This window comes from Panulirus ornatus, chromosome 57 (assembly GCF_036320965.1).
Source record: "Panulirus ornatus isolate Po-2019 chromosome 57, ASM3632096v1, whole genome shotgun sequence".
Taxonomy (NCBI): domain Eukaryota; kingdom Metazoa; phylum Arthropoda; class Malacostraca; order Decapoda; family Palinuridae; genus Panulirus; species Panulirus ornatus.
The window spans coordinates 4271601-4294145 of NC_092280.1; the positions used below are offsets into that span (position 1 = coordinate 4271601).

General features: G+C 37.8%; 2 protein-coding genes across 10 annotated transcripts in view; one reads left to right on the forward strand and one right to left on the reverse strand.

The window, feature by feature from the left end:
* Positions 1–5229, reverse strand: part of mRpS10 (mitochondrial ribosomal protein S10) — a 40697-nt gene extending 35468 nt beyond the window's left edge. Inside the window, exon 1 of one of the 2 annotated variants that reach the window (XM_071694307.1) lies at positions 5165–5229. The gene's annotated coding sequence lies outside the window, so the exon portion shown is untranslated. The remainder of the gene's footprint in view (positions 1–5164) is intronic. The other variant, XM_071694305.1, reaches the window with a different exon arrangement.
* Positions 5230–6281: 1052 nt separating this feature from the next.
* Positions 6282–18689, forward strand: LOC139766112 (uncharacterized). Of its 8 annotated transcripts, XM_071694309.1 has the most exons (9): positions 6296–6448; positions 7194–7286; positions 7859–7959; positions 8114–8231; positions 8674–8876; positions 9253–9380; positions 10561–12904; positions 13918–14036; positions 14296–15749. In XM_071694309.1, the coding sequence occupies exons 3-8, from the start codon at positions 7891–7893 to the stop codon at positions 14032–14034; spliced, it is 2979 nt and encodes a 992-aa protein (XP_071550410.1). In that variant the 5' UTR covers positions 6296–6448; positions 7194–7286; positions 7859–7890; the 3' UTR covers positions 14035–14036; positions 14296–15749. The 8 variants fall into 8 exon arrangements, with proteins under 8 accessions (XP_071550412.1, XP_071550410.1, XP_071550411.1 ...); XM_071694310.1 differs by lacking the exons at positions 7194–7286; positions 14296–15749 and adding an exon at positions 16343–18689; XM_071694313.1 differs by lacking the exon at positions 8114–8231 and having other exon boundaries at positions 8658–8876.
* The last annotated feature ends 3856 nt before the right edge of the window (positions 18690–22545 follow it).

Here is a 22545-nt window from a genome sequence, read left to right on the forward strand (position 1 = left end):
TTATGATCGTGTGAGAGTGAAAACACAAGGTACATAATTTATGAAAGGAGAATAGCAAATGAATAAAGCAATGTCATATTTCCTGATAAAATATAGGATGTGGATGTTTATCATCAGCTCTGATGAAATAGATTTATAACACTTCCAGCATCTCATAATCCCGCATATCAGAATAACTAACTTAAGCCCTGAATGGAAAGACAAGGGGAAAGCTGTATTCTTTGTGATCATACATTTGCTGGTTATGAAGTGCAAATTGCCTCTTTTCATTCTCCTACGCTAAATCAAGACAGTTTTTGATCTTTGGATTTCATAACATAATAAATAGTAAGGAATCATATAACTCTGGTCCAATCCTATTCCCCTCTTTGATCTTTGCATCTGCCATTAGAGAAGATCTTCTTAGTTTGCGCATTAGAAAGTCACAAAGATGAGGCTTGCTAGAGAGGCGAGGTTTCTAAAAACATACTGATCTGAAAAATGTCTTAGTTTGGAAAGATACAACTAAAGTTCTTCACACTTTTCAAGCAGGTTATTACGTTATGCAGCATTGAAATATGCAATCACATCCTCCCAATCTTTCCGAATATCACTTGAGAATTTACTTCATGTCCATATTCTGTCAAGAAATTGTCTAGCCTTGATGGTGTTCTCCTAGCATCAAAGCCAGTGCAATCTTAGGAGATATACGTTCATTCCCTTAAACAATGGATCAAAGAGAGGCAACTTTTTTTTTGAGCTCAATAAACGCTGTGTGATAAAAGAAGAGAAAAACATATCCTGAAATGTTTCTTATTTCTACAAAGGCGAAATTGACTCGCACTACTCACTTTCCAAATTAACTTGCTCAAGATGACTTGTATATCAGGTTCAATCTTTGATAAATTATCAACAAACTCGGATATGTTGAGATTCTTACATATCATCCTCGTCATTTGGATTCTTTCATCTAGCAGGATAGCTATCAAGCCGCCATACCCTGAAATAATGCAGTCATTTGCTTTAGACGGGAAATTTTTCTTGTATTTTCACCGAAGAAAACGAATAAGTGAAGGAGGGACTTTAGAATTGCATAAAGTTCACGACATTATTTGTTACTTTACTTAAATATCAGTATGCTGATTATCAATGAATGTCAATGATCCATAGAAAAGCCCTAGGTTTTAAAGAATTTTGCCTGGTCATCCCCATGTCCCTATTCCTTTGAAAATTAGTCAAAAGTTCCAAAGTTAGAACATGGCCCTATGGTTGGCAACACTGTATCAAAGGACAACACGAAGTCTAGCGCATGAATTCTTTGGCGAACGCATAAATTGAACTAACAAAACTATTTGTTAATAAACATAAAATTTACACAAATTAATCCTTGATCAAATCGTACCTGTAAGACTTTCACAGAAGTTTTATCCATGTCTATTGTAATCTTATGTTTTAGTTATCTTTTTCTATCAGCAAAGAAACAGATTATCCAGGCATATCAACTGGCATAAACATTGATGAAGTACAACTCATTCTAACCGTTCAACACGTATTCACTAGCCTGATAGCAACATATGATAATATAGTCTGCTACTCAGAAATACGGATATTCTAGTCTTTGAAAACATTCACGTACTGTAAGCCTATAGTATATCAATAAACTAAACCAATACAAAGGCGAAATTATAAAATTAATGAGCAATAAATCCGTGTCAGGATTCCTGATCTTATTTTCTCATCAAAATGGAACTATCAGGCTAGTCCCCATCTTCTTACAAGCACTTTCGCCTACTCAAACCTTGCTTGATATAATCACTTTTTCACATAAGTACTTTTGCCAATTCCTGTCCACTGAAACACTTATATAAGCATCACCATGACAGAGTCCGTCACATCCATGGCCCCTAGTCTCCGGCATTATGAGGTGCTAAGAATCTCTGGGTTTCGGCCTGACTCTACTGCCAATGAGAGGGGAGGGCTCTGGTACTGGTACCGGCCTCTCCCACGACCTTTCCCTCTCTGTTATACCTTCCTCTTTTTCTATTCATTATACCAACTTTCGCGGTCTCTCTAGTAACCTCTCCTCAATTGAACACTAAACACGACACAGGTTTTCTTGGGGGAATGGAAGCATTTATTCCCTCTTCTTTGAAGACGATTTCTTCACCCAATCCATCATTCAACCGTTCCTGTTCTGAGGCCATTCAGACAAGAGATCAGGCATATCGGGCTTGGCAATACTTCCCTTCCTCTGCCTCCCATTCAGCTTTTATCACTACCAGTAATCGCTAAAAGCACCTTATCCGTGAGGCGAAGCGTTCCTTTATCCAAAGGAAGTGCGATAACTTCTCGTCATCCACTGATATGTCTTTCTGGTCTTTACCTAAGAACATCTCTAACAACTGTCGCTCTACCTTTCCCTCAATTTTCCGTTCTGACGGTACTATAACTGTCTCTCCCATACACAAATCTTTTTGATTCCCGTTTCTCCTCTAATTCCACCATGGATGGCTAACATCCCTTCACCCCTGATGTTTCTCTTAATCCTATGCCTCTTCCCGTAATCACTTCTCGGTCTGTCCGAAAAAGCGCTTATTTCTCTGGACACAAGGAAAGATTATGGTCCAGATGGCATCCATCTCCGTGTACGGAAAAAGTGTGCTTCTGAACCTGCACATGCGCTTGCTCGTCTGTTCTATTTCTGTTTAAAAGGCAAAACTTTTCCTTCTCCTTGGAAGTATGCACTGATACATCCTATGAAGGGTGGCCGTTCTGAAACCTCTAACTGTCGTCCTATTGCTTGGACATTTACCAGCTGCGAAGTCTTTAAATCCCCCCTCGACTCCTATATCCTTAAACATCTCGAAAATCACTGTCTTTTCTCTGATCACCAGTATGACTTTCGTAAGGCGAGATCCACTAGTAATATTCTTTCCTATCTTACTATTGTGTGGTCATCATCCCTGAAATATTTTGGGGAGTCATGTGTAGTTGTTATTGCCATAAGCTTTTGAAAAGGTGTGGCATTGGGGTCTCATCTCTAAGCTCCCCTTTTTTGGCTTCCCTCCCTCACTTTGCTCCACATATCTAGCTTCGTCTCAGGCCAATCTATCTCTGTGAATGCTGATGGATCAGCCTCCTTTTTCTCCATCAACAGCGGTGTCCCCCTACAATTTTTCTCCTTTTCTCAACGATTTCCTCTCCTCCACAAATAATCCAATCCACTCATACGCGAGCAACTCAACAATGCATTCATCCACACCCTTCAAGTCTGCTTCCTCTTCTCTCACTTCATCTCATCTTGACACAGCATTCTCAATAAACTCTGACTTGGAGAAGTTATCGCAGTGGGGTACGCAAGATCTTACGTTTACTACCTCCAAGACCCAACTTATACCCATCTCTCTATCGAAAACTCTCCACAACTCTCGTCTCTCCTTTGACGGTTTTATCATTCCCCCTCTTGACTCAATGAACATAACTGGTATCACCGTAACATCCACTCTTTCATGGAAACCCATTACAAGAATAACTAAGTCTGCCTCTAAGAAAGCGTGTGTCATGTTTAGATGTCAAAACTACTCTTCTGAACAACTGCTATGTTTATACAAGGGACTGACTTGTCCTTATATGGAATATTGCTCTCACATATGGCATGTTTCCGACTCTGCATCCTTAAGAGTTGAGTCGAAAGCGATCCGACCTATAAACTGTCCCAGGCTAACTTCAAAACTTGACCCCCTTGCCCTACGCCGCAATGTTGGTTCACTTTCTCTCTTCTATAGGTATTACTTTGGTTTTTGCTCCCGTGAGGTGGCTACTTGTGCGCCCACGTGACCACTAGCTAGACCTCGCAATACTCGGCAAGCTGCTGTCACATGATTGTGTGGCCATCAGCAACTCAAGAGTGGGCCGTTCTGACAACTTTTTTTCCCCTAAACATCGAAGCTGTGGAACTCTCTAGCATCTCATGTCTTCTTTCCCAATTAACTATGACCTGTCATTTTTCAAAAGAAAGGTTTTTCAATTTCTTAAAAATTCGTAAATACTTTCCCTTATCTTTTCTTTTTCCGTTTCATAATCCTCTCTATAATTCAATTAAAGCCAGGCTTTGATGTGGACTTTTGTCCGAGACTGAAGCCTTAAACACACACAAAAAAAATAAAACCTTGTCATCCGGTTGTTTTAGTTTTGGTCACCTAAGCGACCCAAATAAACACATAGTGTGCGCTACCCAAATCATGCGCTGCCTTCACAACAAGTAGCGGAAGCCTACGAACCTAACAATGAATAAATAAGCAAGAACGTAAAGTGTTTGGTCTCCAATACATGTGCAATGAGGCCAAACTACCCTTACACAAAAATACATCAACAACAGAGCACATATGAATTCCTGCAAAGGTCACAGAAACAAAAAATCTACATAACTATTTACAAAATCAATAATAACGGCGAAGTGCAAAACAATACACACAGGTCAATTTCCCTTTAAAAACTAAATAAAACCTTATTCACATATATATTTCTAAAGTTCACAAATTGTTCACATGAGTATTCATTATTAACACAATGCCTAGTGTATTATCTTTAAATTTAAGTCACAACAAATTTAGTTCAATGCGACCAAACCATACTATGGCAGTCAGTTCAATAGTTCACACATTTTTACCCTAATTGCCCTAGTTCATAAACTTCCCTATCCATTATCCCTTAACACCAGCACCACTAGGTCACACTCTAAGTACTAGCTCCAAAACTTACCCCATTACATATTAATCTGCCTCACTAACCTAGTCTAATTCACTTCTGAAACCCAGCCACAGGGCCATTTCTCATGACCGCATGATTCTCCAGCTTGGATCCAACATCCGTGCTGGCTAGCTACAGTTTGGAGTATCCTATGACACTCCACAGAACCGGGTAGATCTCACCTGGCATACTTCTTCTTCCTAAGGGATCCCTTGGCCTTAATGCGGCCGTGCGTGACACAACGTAGCAGGCCAGAACCTTCTGTCCGAAAGTGGGTATCATACCCTCATCATGGTGTCAGCGTCCCTCAGACGAGGCCAAGTGGCCAACACAACGATTCCTCTTATAAATCGGCAGTGAATTCCCCACATCACCACAACAACCTTTGACTCTCTTTGCACCATATACAACCTTTTTCCACAACTCAGCCACGTACCCGCTTAAATAACGGCAAAATGTTCACCACTCATAAACAACGTATTGTTTTGCATCTACCATGGTACCAATCTCGACAACTCTTATTACAGCTTTCAAAACATAGTTTATAAATCCATAAAACTCATAATAAGAGGAATTATAATAAGATATTATCTTATTTTTATTAAATTGATTTGTGATTTTGTATTTTTTCTTCGTGAAATTTGTTTGATGAGCAATTTAACAAGCTCAGATTTAGTTTATGTGAAATGGTTCTAATGTAAGTCTCGATTTTTTTTTAACTATAAATGTTGGCTAATATCTCTTGCTTTTTATTGTCCTTAAAACATGAGTTTTAAACTTCTATTTCTTGTAAGCCGGCGGCTATGAATCCTTCGTGTTTATTAAAAAATGTTGGTTGTCAGCCGGTAGATAATCTTTTAACGTAGGAAGCAGAGATCGCCTGTCCATGTACATAAAGTGTTTGTATATGAAATATGTTTCAATACCACACAGGTTTTGTCTGCAAGGCATGGGTTGTATAAAATGGTTGACCCACCCAATGATGAAGGTAAATTTGGAGTGACGTAAAAATCTGTGATTCGTTATCCCTATTTCAAGTCGAAAAAAATTTGCTGCACAGCCATATCCAGATTACCGTTAAATACTCGCAATGTGATCCAAAGTTGTCATCAGAAAATTTACAAGTCTTAGCCCTGAGTTTTTTGTCAGTTAATCAACGGTGACAAATTTCTTGTTGCTCAGACTGAGATGTCGCTTATCTCTCTTCTGACTAGTTATTTTGCACTTTCTTCTTTCTGGAAAGGTTTGCTACTGAAGTAAAATGCATTTTCTGGTCATAAATGAATTCATTCACAAATTTTAAACCAAAATGTTAAAGAAAAATGTGTCTGACAAACTTACGTGAAATGTGAGTGCGGAATTGTAAGCAACTCTCTCTCTCTCTCTCTCTCTCTCTCTCTCTCTCTCTCTCTCTCTCTCTCTCTCTCTCTCTCTCTCTCTCTCTCTCTCTCTCTCTCTCTCTCTCTCTCTCTCTTCGTTCGTTGTGCATAATGATCGCTAACAGGTAGTCAGTTACCTGTGGTCGCTGCCCCATCTCTTCGCTAGAGTTGTTCGCTGTTTCGTGTCAACACAGATAACCAAAACAATATGTATTACATAGTACTTAAGAAGTTATAATTAGTGATAATTAATTCCATATGACGGATTTGCTTAATGAGAGCGAGTAATTAGAAGACAGTGCTAGTTTTTCAGCTGAATCAAGAAGGAATTAGGTAGAATGGTGGGTTACATGCTTTGATATATGGAAGAGTAGACACAAGTCTGGGCTGGGTTCTTGAATTTGCAAAGTGTATTATAAATGTTATATTCGGTCTGATTGGAAGAGAATTAAAAGTTCTCAGTAAGATAAAAAGTAATTCTGAAAACTGTATCGCCTTATATGTGAATATTACAAACCTTAGTTACAACAGTGGCTAAAGGAGGTCATCAATTATGATGAATAGACATATTAGAAGCTCATGATTTATGTTAAACAAAAGTACAGTAATTATGTACTTTATTGTTATGATAAAAGGAACTCAAAAAATGTCAGAACTTTTAATGGAATGGTGGGATTTAATATGCAGAATGAACCTAAGATCACAGGAACTTCAGTGGAACCATCTTTATTTATGACAAAGCTCCATTTCAGGGGCACTATAGAGAGAACATGAATTTGAGAGAAACATATGTTAAGTGACTTGTCATACATAGAAAAACTAGTCTAGATGGGGAAGGGGAGTATTGGAGAATTATTATTTATCCCACTATGTTTTACGGTGGGAGTGTAATGACGATTATGGAACTTGTTGGATGAAAGAAAGTGATTATACATGTAGAAATGAACAGAATCTCATCTTACCAAACATATGCTTTAAGATCTAAATTTATGTTATTTTCTATTGTATTCAAGCATGTGGATGTATGGTTTTTCGTATTTAGTTCCTGGGATGTTCATTAACTGACTGTATCTTCTGTGTTGATAGAGTGTATTCACTTCCTCCAACTTTATGCAACCAGCACAGTGTAAGAAAGACGACAACAATGCTGTTGGTATCTTTCAGCTATAGTATTGAAATGTAAGATAACTCTCAGCCTCTAAGTAAAGCTAGTGTAGGTGATCATAGGGTCTGTGGATTTCTAGTAATGTGCATGCATATTTATACCCAACATTTTCTGTCATTATAGCCGCCCATATTCATTAATTTATAAGATAAAGATAATAACCCATCGTGCTCCCTCAGCATAAATGGCTATTACTTGAATCAGAGTTCATTATTGTGTTAATGAGTAATAATAAAGTGTTGAGCTTTAAGATTTCAAGTAATCCTGAAATCAACAGCTTGGTGTTTTCAGGGGTATGTAGCCACTCGCATACTGTTAACACAGTCATGATTGGCAGCTGTAGTATATCCTTTCTTTTATGTGTAAATATCTGAAATGCATCGCTTAATCAGGGTTTAACTCTAATGTCTATCCTCTTTATGCCATTCAACTGAGAAGCTTTTAACTTACATTGCCAGCATGGGGACAAATGAAGAGGTAGATGTAATGAGGTATGATAATATATTCAGCCAGTCATCATACTTCAGAAAAATTTTTAATGAATTCATTTATTTAGTACAGCAAGTCTATTTTGTCACTTTCCCAGGGTAATGTGTGCAGTAATACAGATAAGAACACATGGCTACCAAGAGAAGAAAGTCACCAGTAAAATCCAATTTAGATATTTGTGATTTTCCATCTTTGAAGGTCAGTTGGATGTCAGTACATCTTCATTTTATTATATCACATGGATAATAACAGACTGGCAATAGTTACCAAGCATTTAGAATTACATAAAGTTAAATGTTTTAGGTAAAGAACTTTGTACTTACTGTAATTTCTCCCTTTTATTTCTGAATAGGTGGTAAGAGCAGCATGGGTATGGAGAAAGTTATTGGATTCATACAGTATACTCTTTTGGATTTGTGTGATCAATAATTGCAGGCAGACCAGCACTATTTTTCATAATAGTGAGGAACGTAAGTGGTATGGTAAAGATGGTATTTGATTGTTGTGAAAGTAGGCAAAATAATAGGAAGTGTTATGGTTGAACACTGGTGATGTAGGCCAGTATTGTAACTTGTTTAGAAATGTGTGAATGGTTATAGTCCAACAAAACTTACAGATAGCAGTAGGAGCGGCATATGATTTGAAGATGATTTGCCATGCTAGCAAAAGAGTATTTGTAATTGTTAGATATATAAAGAGAACTCATCATTCCAGTGTGATCAGCATACATACACAGTCCTTCATGCCAGTTGACTTATATTTGTGAATGTCTAGTTTGTGTCAATCACATAGGCATTGTGACAGACCTTTCTGCCAGAAAATCAGTAATAATCTGCATTTGTAAATTTTTCTTCTGTGGAAATATTAAGTTCCTTTACAATGACATTTAATTGCAGGCTGTCCTTCCTCCAGGCTATGACTACTATATTGAGTCATATGAAGACTGTAAGGAATATGAGGGGGAGAAACGTTTTAATGCCAACTTTCGCATTGCGCGATCTGAAGCAACAAAAGATAGCATGAGGCGATGGATTGAAGAATTTTGCAGTCATTCACTGACAACATATAGGATTGAAAGAACTTACCCAAGTGAAACAAAATGGTTTATTTATCGTGTAAGTTATTGATTATGGTCATGACTATGGCTTAAGCAGGTAAAGATATGCTTTTAAACTAGAGAATCGCCTAGAGATTAAAAGCATAAGTTGAGACATGTACAATTTATCTTTTTCTCTCCAAATGAGTTGTTTTCTGCATAGCCACCTGGTTGTTTGAAGCAGAATTTCTTATGATTAATTTTTTGCATTCCATTATATTTGCTTCCTTATTGCTTATGTAGTACTATCCATCCATCTCACTGTTGATCTCCCTTTACACTTGCTTCCATTCACCTCATTCACGTACACATAAATGCTCACTTTCACCTCATAAAACCATAATGTATTTTCTCTTCATATAAAGAATTCTACATTGATTTCATCCTTCTTTCAGGTTGATTTAAGGTGCCACCATAACACAAAGCCATCAAGCCACAAGCGTGTCCGCACTCCACATAAGAAGCATACTGCCTGCCCAGCTAAAATGGTAATCAAGATACGACAAGAAAAGCTTAGCAAAAGGTGGATGAGAACTCTGTATCTGTTTTGTCATGCTCATTGATGATGTTGATATATGTAGTCTGTGTATTGAATTATTCTGTGTGAACAGGTCAAAGTGATAGATATATTGTATTTAGCAAGCTTAAAATGCAACAAGGTAAAATACACCATTTCCTTTTTTTTTCTTCTTCTTTTTATGTTACCTGAGATGGTACAGGCAGCTGAGGCCTTAATCAAGGCCATCCCATTAATGCTATATATATTAATATTTATATATTTATCATACTTAATTGCTGTCTTCTGCATCAGTGAGGTAGTGCAAGGAAACAGATGAGGAATGGCCCAACCCACCCACGTACACATGTATATACATAAACGCCCATACACACACATATACATACATATACATTTCAACATATACATACATATACATTTCAACATGTACATACATATATATATTTCAACAAATACATACACATACATACAGAGACATATACATATATACACATGAACATATTCATACTTGCTGCCTTCATCCTAGCCTGAGACAGGTACCCATTTTATCAACCAAGTCCTAGGGGGTGGATGAATAGGTAGGTTGACTATGGACTGACTGCCACAGCCAGGATTCGAACCTATGCGCTCGACCTTGGGTGGCCTATGAATGCATCAGGGTCAGGAACGCCAACCATTATTATCACCATACTGATGATTTTGAAGTATACTAAAGTAAAGACAGCTGCTAAACATAATTACCTGTAAGCCATCAAAGTTATGTGCAGGCTTAGTAAATACTGAAGTATCATTGAATTAGCCAACGTAAAGCCTTGTTTTTCAATGTGGTATAGAGGAAGAAAATTAGGAAATTGATTACTTTAATAGAAATGCATGGTATTAGTAGAGAGAAGGCTGGGTAGAAGAGTATGATTACTCTATTTTTGGTGCAAGGGAACATGATTACTGGTATGAACAGTCAGTTCTATAGATTTAGTAAACCTTTTCACATCAAATTCTATTTTGGCAAAAAAATTTCAAGACATTTCCAGATTAATGTTAAGCTAACAGTTTTGCTAAATGTAAAACTTTTCCTCACCTACTATGCATGTAAGTACAGCAGTTGATCTTTAAAACTTTCAACTTAATCTTTAAGTAAAACTTATTTTAAGAACTGTGATACATTCAGATGCATTTTCTCCCTCAGGAAGATTCATGAAGTGCAACTGAAGACACATCCTGTAGAGGTGGCACTCTATCACCTCCACAATCACCTTACACAGAAGAAAGATGCACTCCAGTTCCGGGATCCTGACTTTGCACTTGTGGAGAAATTTAGAAAAATGTATCGAGCTGGTTATAAACCTGCTGCTGCCTTAGAAATCCACAAACGTGACTTACACATGGAATATGAGGATGATTATCATGTAGCATTAGAGGATCGAGGTTTATGTCCAGACATGAATTGGTGTTACAGACAATACTATTTGACCACCAAAGAACTCGAGAATGATGATACTTCTACTAAGAAAATCAAATCATTGGAGGAGTTTGTAAAAGATTACAACAGGAGGTGCAATGAAAAGTGTGCTGTAGTCAAGCTCTTGAATGATAGCAGCAATAATTTAGTAGTTGCTCTTGTTACACCACTGATGAAACGTTGTCATAGAGAGTTAACACAGAGTGGAAAACTTGTGTTTATTGATACTGTCAGAGTAGATTACTTGAGATGTCGGGTGTATTTATTATTAACACATAGTGTAGCTGGAGGATTACCTTTAGGAGTGCTCATTACATCATCAGACTGTCCAAATGTTGTTCTACAGGCACTTCATATGTTTATGAACTTGCTTTCAGATCAGGGCTTCAATGGGCAAGGTGCAGCAGGTCCTGCAGTCTTTATGACTCAAGATGATATGTCACAGCATGATGCTCTTATGGCAGCCTTTCCTGAAGCTGAATTAGTAGTCTGTCCATATCATGTTGTCCAGACAGCCTGGGAAAGTTTATGTGACAGTCAGGCAGGTGTGGATTCAGGTAATAGGCAAGAATTGTTCGAAATGGTCAAAGAAATGGTGCTTGCCAAAACTACAGGTGATTTGGAAGAAAAGTATAGAAAACTTATGACATCACCACAAGCTCAGTTTTCGCTCAAATTTTTCAGCTACATGGAGGAGTTGTACACAAGGAGATATGAATGGGCTGTATGTCTTAGAGAAGATTTACTTGATAGAATTGGAAGCACTGACAATATTTTTAACCTGACTGTGGACTCACTAAAAGACAAAGTCTTACATCAAACAAAAGCTTGTACTTTGGTTCAACTTCTTGAATTTTTGACTGATGATATGGAAGACTATTATAAAAAAAAAGTTCACTGTATTGCTGATAACAGAATAGAAGCAGCATTCATACAGCGATACTTGCAGGACAAAAAGATGATGGAATCCTTAGAAATTGTCCCATATTTTCGAGTCAGAAATACTTCCAGTGGTGAATGTTACGATGTTGACATGAACTTAGGTTTATGTTCATGTTCCGTAGGAGTGATGGGAGAAACTTGTAGACATCAATATGCTCTAAGCCAGAAACTTGGTAAGTGCTCATTTATGATGCAACCTTTATTAGATACTGCCTGTAAAAGAAAGTTAGACAAAATAGCTGGTGTGCCTTGTGTTCAGAATCCAGGAAATGGCTTTGAAGGAAAGCTAGAAGTGTCTGATGAATCTAATGTTACTTCTAGTCTAGATGTAGAGATGAGAGATTGTGACCTAATTACATCTGCCAGAAAACAAGAAAAGGAACTAGTAAGTAAAGATGCATTAGATAGTACAGGGAATCAAATTAATGATAACATAGAAGAACAATCAACCAATGGAACATTTTCATGTCTTATCTGTAGTAAGGTTTTACCTTCACGTGCTCATTTGGCTAGACACATAGTTGCCCATAATCACAACAAACCTATTGTTTGTGATATTTGTGGTTTGGGTTTTCATACAAATGAGGATTGCCAACATCACTGCTTACAGAAACACACTAAAGAAAAACCATATGAGTGTGAAGTATGTGGGAAAAGTTTTGCTGAAAATCATTATTTGCTTGAACATGCATTAGTACATGAACAAAAAAGATGTTTTCCTTGTGATAAGTGTGGAAAATTATTTCGAAGCCCTAGATGTGTTGCAAGGCATAAAAAGCGTCATGGAAAAGCCACTAGCTTTGCATGTTCTCATTGTAATGAATCATTCATAGGCAATTCAGACCTTCTGGCTCATATTGATAAAGTTCATAATACTGTAAAGACTGCAACAGTTGTTGAGGTCAAGGATCCTTACCATTATCCAGATCATCAAGAAGAACAAGAAGTTATCATCATAAGTGCTGAAGAGCCCCTTGCTACCACTGCATTGTCTTCCATAAGTGGACCAACATTTGATGTCAGTGACTGCTCCTACCAAGTAACTTTAACAACACCTGCCAAATTAGAAGGGTCAGCAATAAATGGAGTGACCACAGTTTATTCATCTGGAACTCCCGATTCACAACAGGTAAATGCTGAATTAGCTGTCTTATGATTTTGGAATCTGTACAATATTCTTGTCTTTCCAGTCAATTCATATCCCAACATTTAATACATTTTTTACTTTGATTGGCCTTTTTTTTTTCCAATCTTGAGCCAATCATTAACTTTAGTAGCTAATTGATGTATTTATCTTGAATATATGCTTTCACTAAACAGAACCAGAGTATGTGAAGTATCCAAGGTAAACCATGGAAAGTTCTGTGTGGCTATGATTTTGATATATTACACATGACAGCTGAGGAAAATGCATGCAAGCGGATGTGGCCTTTCTTCATCTGTTCCTGGTGCTTCCTCACTAATGCAGGAAATTGCCATCAAATATAGAAAAAAAAAATACCTTCAGTTTATCCTTGAGTACAGGAAAATGAATACTAACCTCATCTCCCACTTGTTGTAGAAGGTGACTTAGAGAGGTGGTTGTGGGGTCAACCTACTAGAAATCCTCTCCTCCTGTAGTATTACTGTGTTAGAAACAAAACTGTAGAAGGAGCCAAGTAGAGACATTTCCTCCATGGCTCTTTTATATGTTCTTGATACTGCCTCGCCAAAGTGGGAAATGGTGAATAAGTATGAAGTATGAAATAAATCTACCTCCATTCAGTCTTTGTGACCATACTGCCTCTTTTAATAGTCACTGTTCTTCAATCTACATCTGTTGTGGTGTCATATTCATCTGTCTGAAGTCCATAACCTGTGAAGAAAATATTTCTTTTTTCTTTCTGCCTGCTTAACATGGGGACTACTGGCATTCTGTCCACAAACAATGGGTGAGGCCATAGATCATAAAGTGTACTGATGTTCTGTGGTCATATATATGGGGAGAATGCTAGGCAGTTGAGTAGTTATGCTTGGTGTCTTCATTGTGTTACACATGTAACATATGGGATGATTATGATTAGGGCATTAAGTTTTTTTGCTGCCTTAGCCTTCATAAAAAATTGTAGAGTACAGATAGATTTCATTTTTTGTCCATTTCAGGTACAGACAGTGCAAGTTTATACTCAGGAATTGACAGGGACCCCTGATCCAGACCACTTTGTTATACCAGCTCAGCAGCATTTACAGACAACTTGGCATAGCTGGGCTGAGGCTTAAAGGTGAAACTTTTTGTGTTTTCCCCTCTTACATAATGGATTCATTTACTGGTTTTGGAAAGATGTACTAATTAGAGATACTCTCATTACATTTTGAGTAATGTAAATCCAAAGGATTTGTGGTTACCAAAGAAGTTTCCAAAAACAGGAGACTCTTAAATAATGAAGGCTTTTTTTGGAAAACTAAAGTAAGGACATTTCCTTTAGTTTTCAGGATGTTTAGTTCTAGTTTGCAATTACTTCATGGCTTTATTGTTTTCAGTGTTCCTGGATTCTGCCTGTTAGAAAGAACTCAACTTTGACAAGGCTGTATCATCATCACTGGATGGAAAGAAGTACAACGAAGTTCACAATATTTCCACTTCAAAGGAGCCCACCTTACTGTGCCCCTGAATAAATAGAGTACAGCCTTGGAACTGCAGGAAGTATATAAAAGGGGTTCTGGGGCTGCATAATGAGATAAATGATTGCCTCATATCAGTAGCTAATGGGTCTCTTTGTCAAGTGTTCAAATGACATTTTGAGACTCATCTAATGCAGATGGAAGCAAGTGGAAGCCAAAATATGTTTTGTGCACGTTATGACGCTGTAATGTGTAGTTCTACTGGCAAACATTTCTCTATCCTTTTTATATGTAGTATGTGTAGTGCCATCCCTTTTTTTCTTGGATTTTAAAACTGTCCTAAATCTCCATAAAAAAGAATTCAAAAATAACATTCGGCTGTCTACCACCAAAACTTTGAGTAGATGCGTAGACATTATGTTACTGGAATCTCTTTCAGCACTGTACTTTGTATAGTAATGTACTTGGTAAATATGGTATTAATGGCGTGATAATGTATGATAAAGAGGCATATACTCTCTGAGATCCTAGGTTCCTGCTGTTTTTACCTAAAGTTCTTGGTAATTGTTGTACATGGTTCTCTAAATCATTTATTTATTTATTTTTAGATTCCTGCAACCCAAGGTTGCATTACTCCAGTAGCAGGGAAATGTAGACTCCTTTGGAGTAAGAAGCTCTTTGACAAGACTATACTCCCAGTGATACAGGCACACCAAAGGTGACTTTTCACTTGTGTAGTATCCTCTAGTGGGCAGAGTCTGGTAACACCTCCCAAGATCATGGGGGTTTTGTAACTTAACCCCACTGGCTAGCATGATGTTTTGAATTTTTCTTTGTAACAGATGCAATATCTAGATATATTCTGTAAGAAAACACTTTTAAAGTATGCTTGTATCAATTTTGTAAGTGAGTATGAAAAGATATGATCTTAAAACCAAAACTGGAACATATTAGCTGAATTCATGTCCTATGGTAAGTAACATCAGTCAGTCATAATACAGTCTTAGTCATAGATTCTGTACCATAAATCACTCATATATCTATCACATTTAGGAAAGCTTGTGGCTATGTTATCATGGTTTCTTATTACAGTATCAGATAACTTGTATACTTGATGGTGGAGTTATCTGCTTGATTCTCTTATTCTGTTTGATGCTTACCATCACAGTAGTTATTAGAATACTGACAAGCCATCACTACATCAGATATCATCCTGCAGGTGTAAAGACTATATTTGTTTGGAGCCTGTTCTCGTTGTAAATTTATTAAATCAGTACAGTTTTTAAATGATTAGTAGAATGTAGTGCAACTGCAGTGCCATGAAGCATGGTTTTGTAAAATGTCACATTAGCTAACAAGAAAGAAGAAAGTTGCTTGTGGTTTTATTACTCACTGTGATGCTGGAATCAGGAAATATCTCATTTATATTTTGCTTTTCCGCTCATTTCAAGCACTGTCGTTGAATCTTCCACATTAGACCGAGCAGCGCAGATAATTTTTCTGAAAAGGTGAGCATTAAACAAATCTACATTATTCAGTCCTGTAATGTAAATTGATTGAAGATGTGTTCCTTATGAAAAATGTCCCACGACACAAACTTACAGAAAAATGTTTTTAAGACATATGTAACATCGACATGATAATATTCTGATAAAATAACGATACAGGCAAATATAGAAGTGCGGTAAGACAGTAAGGGACAAATATAATTTGCATCAAGGCTTAACATTTATACCATATTTTCCATTACATGAGTGCTGTGGTGATTCAGTTGCATAGCACTCAAAATTGTATAGCATGAGCACAGGCTTTCATTTTGTCTTTTGTATCATGTATTGTTCCTACTGGATAGAGCAATCTTGGTTTTTCAGAATTTTGCTGTTTTCATCAGTTTCAAGTTTTTTTATCCCTTCCACAGCTTTTCCATGCACCTCAGCATCACTACTATATAAAACCCTTTTTTCAGTCGTCTTCAAGCTGTTCCTGTGGTTATATCCCCCCAAAAAAGGGTGAAATACAATGATAAGAGAGAGAACCTCAGTTTGTGATGGAGGTGCCTAGATGCTAAAAATGTCTTCAGAAAATAGATGAGAGTTTATGAAAGAGAATTTATTAATCACCTTCAGACTGCTGTGGTTTTCATAAATTGTGGAAATATTAGATTTGGATTTATGGAAAGATACTAGTATTATGTATTGTATTATTGCTGTATAATGCCAGTACTCTTATATGGGGGCTCCTGCAGCCTTAAGGCTGCACTATAGGCAGTAGCACGTAAAGCATGGATTTCTTTGGATTGAGTGTTTCAGAGATTGTACTCTGGTGATACAACAACCTTGCTGAAGGTTACTTTTCACTCAGTTTATAACCACAAACATGCAGAATCTGGTAATACCATTAAAAGATATATACAAACTTACAAAAGAAAAGGAAAGAAGTGTTTGGAATACTCTGCTAGATGCAAATAATATGGTTAAGTAGAACTCATTTAACCCTTTCACTGTTGTTTTCCTCAGTCAAGGCAAGCACATCCTCAGTCAAGGCAAGCATAATAGGATAAGACTGCCTTTGGTCAAGGCAATGTGCTTTCTTGAAATTTGAATTCAATGTGCTCTGTGGACTTTGTTAGCTGACCAAAGATGTCAACCCAAATGAAGGAGGGGTTATTGGAGCTTTCTGGAGGCCTCCCAACTTGTTAGTGACTGTAGTGGGTGGTTGAGCACTTTTTTAAGGGACTAGCTATGTCTGTGGTACCCACTGCCTGCCCATCATTCCATGCCCATACTGCCTGTTCTTAGGATTGGTCAGTCCAGTGAATGATATGCTTTCCCTTAGCTGGAAGTACTTAACTATAAATTGATTTAAAAAAATAATATAATATTTTTCCCCACTTGACAAGTAAACAAGTTGTAACACTCACATATTTAGGATTTGCCAATCCAATAAATGATGTTTTTTCTGAACTCAGAATAAATGATTTTTAGTTCACTTATTTTTTGTGCAACGAGGCTGAAATGGATAGTATTGCAGTAGAATTTCTTAAGAAAGGAGGTGACTTATGCTGTTGATTGGTTAGTTCGGATTTTTAGTGTTTGTATGGATCGTGTGAGGTGAGGTTCCTGAGCATTGGCAGGATGCCATTGCATAAAGGCAAAGGAGAGAGGTGAGTTTTTGAATTACAGAGGCATAAGTTTGTTGAGTGATCCTGCTAAGATGTATAGAAGAGTGGTGATTGAGAGGATGGTGTCATGCACAGTGCATCAGACTGGGGAAGAACTGTGTGACTTCAGGAGTGGTAGACAATATGTGAATTAGGTGTTTGCTTCAAAGAAAGTGTGAGAGGAAGATTTGGTGAAATAAAAGGATTATTATGTGGCATTTAAAGTGCTATGAGGGTGTGTCATTTTCAGGGGTGTTTGATGTCACCATGGCTGTTTCATCTGTTTTTGGATGGGTGGTGAAGGACATGAATGCAAGGGCTTTGGAGAGAGGGGGACCTGTGAGGTAAGTCACTTGTTTTTGCTGGTGGCATTGCAAGTGGCAGATTCAAATGAGAAAATGCTGGAGTTGGTGACTGAGTTTGGGGGAGTGAGTGTGAAAGGAGAAGGGTCAGGGGAAGATGAAAGGCTGGGCTGGTTTTGGGACAATTGTTGTGCCCAGGATTTGAACCAGTTAGGTCTGCACTTGAACACATAGTCATCAACACAACCACTACACCGAGGAAATTCATATTCATTTGGAGTCTGTTGGAAAATGTGGTTCACTTCAGAAACTCCAGGACAATATCCCCATTTACAGTTACCCCTATAGTATATGAAGATGAAACAAATTACAACATAATGTTGCCCAGTCAAACCCGAACCTGACCTAAACATATTATTTTCAATTAGTGTATACTTGAGGTGATTGTCTGGGGGAAACTGGCTTAGGAGAATTTTCAGAGGGGAGCTGTTGTCGAAAGAGTTCACTGAAATCAATTGTGCCTAACATCGCACTTTCTAGTACTGTATCAGTTACATGAAATGAAGAACACTTTAAAAACATACAAAAATGTCTCTTGCATGCAGTAAAGTACTTACCTTAAAGTGTACCTGGCTAGAGAATTGCCAGCACCAAAAATGTCATTCTCCACAGCTTAACCAGGTAACAAATGGTCACATATTTTGTTTTGTCTTCTCTTATTAAGGTCAAATTTGTTACATACAGTATTAACATATTGGAATTGTGTTTCTGATAACGTAATGGGGTTCAAAGGGCAAGTTAGATTACTGTTTGGTTGCTTTAGAATGTTAACCTTTTCCACATTAGTTATAGTGATAATAGGTTTGCAAAGTGTTAGTTTTGTATTTTTGTGCTGTAGCCAGGAACTACTGAGGTTTATTTTGTCCATTTGTCAGTAGTATATACACTCTATACTAAAGGGTGTGTGGAGCAACACCTTCAGCAAACATTGTGGTCTTTGCATGTTAGCACACACTCCTTTTGTGATGGTATATTGATTTTTGATTACTCATGCAGAATGCATAATTCTTTGGTAGTTTTTTAAGTTCTGCTGATGGCTCTCAAATAGTCTCTCTACACTTGTCAGGTGTTTAAAGAAATCATCATGTGCATAAACCCTTCATGAGTGTAATACGTAGGATTTCAGATTTTCATAGACAGACAAATAGTGAGGTCTGATATAGTTAAACTCACATGATTATACTTCTTTTTTATCAAAAGCACAAATTCAGATATAAATATATATATATATATATATATATATATATATATATATATATATATATATATATATATATATATATATATATATATATATATATATGCATTTTAACCTATATTTTATATGATAAAGGACAGTTGCATTTAGATACAAAGGGGAGACTCATCTGGTTAAACATTGCACTTCTGCCTATCATTTACAGAATATGGCCAATATAGAAGTTTCTAAAAAGCTAAAATATTATGTTTTGTTTATTGAAGAAAAAAGAAAAAATCCTTTCAAATCTGTTTGTCGCATACATGCTGAATGAGGTTGTAGTAAATCCAAATAGCATACAGAAGTTTAGAGGGTCATATGTTGAGTAGAGAATGTTCAAAGAGATGGGGCCACATGAGAGTAAACTCCCTTTCTGTATAATATAAATCAGTAATTAAAGACATGTACAAGAGATGGGGCTCCACAAGTGTAGAACTCCTTCCTCATACAGTACAAGTAGGGAATTACACACACACATGTATGCATAAATGAGGATGAGACAGAGTGAAAGGCCTCAATATGGTTCTTATCTAGCAAGAACTAAACTTCAAGATTCTGTATGTAAGAAAGAATTCGGAGACAGCAATCATCTCTATAATCTGCCACCAGTCCCAAGTTAGGAGAATAACTGAGGAGACAAACTGTCAGCTGGTAAATATTAGAATAGCTTTCAAGTTTATGGATAAGGTAATATTTAGTGAAAAGTCGCCCTTAGCAATACAGTTTTGTCAAAGAATTTCAAATTCCAAAGGAGTCTGTATTTCCCTGCTACTGGAAGTAGTGCAGCCTTGGACTGCAGGAGCATTTAGAAAGGTCCTGGGTAAGACCAGGACTCGTTTGTAGAAATTGGTCTTCAGATAATTATGAAATATAAAAAAATGGTGAATGTAGGTTTGCGGCAGGGGTGTGTGATGTCTCCATGGTTGTTTAATTTGTTTATGGATGGGGTTGTTAGGGAGGTGAATGCAAGAGTTTTGGAAAGAGGGGCAAGTATGAAGTCTGTTGGGGATGAGAGAGCTTGGGAAGTGAGTCAGTTGTTGTTTGCTGATGATACAGCGCTGGTGGCTGATTCATGTGAGAAACTGCAGAAGCTGGTGACTGAGTTTGGTAAAGTGTGTGAAAGAAGAAGAAAGTTAAGAGTAAATGTGAATAAGAGCAAGGTAATTAGGTACAGTAGGGTTGAGGGTCAAGTCAATTGGGAGGTAAGTTTGAATGGAGAAAAACTGGAGGAAGTAAAGTGTTTTGGATATCTGGGAGTGGATCTGGCAGCGAATGGAACCATGGAAGCGGAAGTGGATCATAGGGTGGGGGAGGGGGCGAAAATCCTGGGAGCCTTGAAGAATGTGTGGAAGTCGAGAACATTATCTCGGAAAGCAAAAATGGGTATGTTTGAAGGAATAGTGGTTCCAACAATGTTGTATGGTTGCGAGGCGTGGGCTGTGGATAGAGTTGTGCGCAGGAGGATGGATGTGCTGGAAATGAGATGTTTGAGGACAGTATGTGGTGTGAGGTGGTTTGATTGAGTAAGTAACGTAAGGGTAAGAGAGATGTGTGGAAATAAAAAGATCGTGGTTGAGAGAGCAGAAGAGGGTGTTTTGAAATGGTTTGGGCACATGGAGAGAATGAGTGAGGAAAGATTGACCAAGAGGATATATGTGTCGGAGGTGGAGGGAACGAGGAAAAGTGGGAGACCAAATTGGAGGTGGAAAGATGGAGTGAAAAAGATTTTGTGTGATCGGGGCCTGAACGTGCAGGAGGGTGAAAGGAGGGCAAGGAATAGAGTGAATTGGATCGATGTGGTATACCGGGGTTGACGTGCTGTCAGTGGATTGAATCAGGGCATGTGAAGCGTCTGGGGTAAACCATGGAAAGCTGTGTAGGTATGTATATTTGTGTGTGTGGACGTATGTATATACATGTGTATGGGGGTGGGTTGGGCCATTTCTTTCGTCTGTTTCCTTGCGCTACCTCGCAAATGCGGGAGACAGCGAGAAAGCAAAAAAAAATAAATAAATAAAATAAAATAAAAAAATGGTATTAATGGACTTCACCTACAAGTGGTAACACCATGAGTGAGAAGACTTGATCTTTGACAAGCCTTTATCATCCTCACTGGACTTAAATGAGCACAGAGTCATTGAGGACCTAGTCATCCCACTGTGTGGAGGGCAGCCTTGAAGCTGCAGGATTCCTATGTAAGAAGTCCTATGGCTTCTCTATGATAATGATTTATATTTTCTCATTGAGTTAAAGAATACTATGTGTAGGTTGGCAACTTGAATATAGTTGTTGTTAAAGTTACATTTGGCCTATGCTTGATGTTGGCCCATCTTTAGATGGCCTGTCTCCTTTTCTTTAATATTCATTATAAACATATCTCGGAAAGCAAAAATGGGTATGTTTGAAGGAATAGTGGTTCCAACAATGTTGTATGGTTGCGAGGCGTGGACTATGGATAGAGTTGTGCGCAGGAGGATGGATGTGCTGGAAATGAGATGTTTGAGGACAATGTGTGGTGTGAGGTGGTTTGATCGAGTAAGTAACGTAAGGGTAAGAGAGATGTGTGGAAATAAAAAGAGCGTGGTTGAGAGAGCAGAAGAGGGAGTTTTGAAATGGTTTGGTCACATGGAGAGAATGAGTGAGGAAAGATTGACCAAGAGGATATATGTGTCAGAGGTGGAGGGAACGAGGAGAAGAGGGAGACCAAATTGGAGGTGGAAAGATGGAGTGAAAAAGATTTTGTGTGATCGGGGCCTGAACATGCAGGAGGGTGAAAGGAGGGCAAGGAATAGAGTGAATTGGAGCGATGTGGTATACCGGGGTTGACGTGCTGTCAGTGGATTGAATCAAGGCATGTGAAGCGTCTGGGGTAAACCATGGAGGGCTGTGTAGGTGTGTATATTTGCGTGTGTGGACGTATGTATATACATGTGTATGGGGGTGGGTTGGGCCATTTCTTTCGTCTGTTTCCTTGCGCTACCTCGCAAACGCGGGAGACAGCGGCAAAAAAAAAAAAAAAAAAAAATAAACATATAGAACTCTGTAATAACATTGGAATGACTAATCATATTCAGAGCTGAAAGAACACTGGAAGATTCCAATTCTTCTTGCCCATATTCTGAGAATTGTCTCTTATCCTAGAGTTTTTTTGTAAAGATAGAATTCTTTCCTCTCGTGTGGTGACTAACCATTTTGAAGATTTACTTGGCCCAAAAATACTACCTGGTGATCTGTAGTCAGTTTGGTTTGATTCATACATACTGGAAGTTGAGCTGGAATAGGAAGACTTAGAACCATATATACTTGAGGGAAAATTATATGGTGATTGTTTTGTACTATTCATATTTGTGGGTAATGTATGTGACTGGTATTTTAAACCATAAGTATTTGTAGTGGTAGTCTGGTTAGGG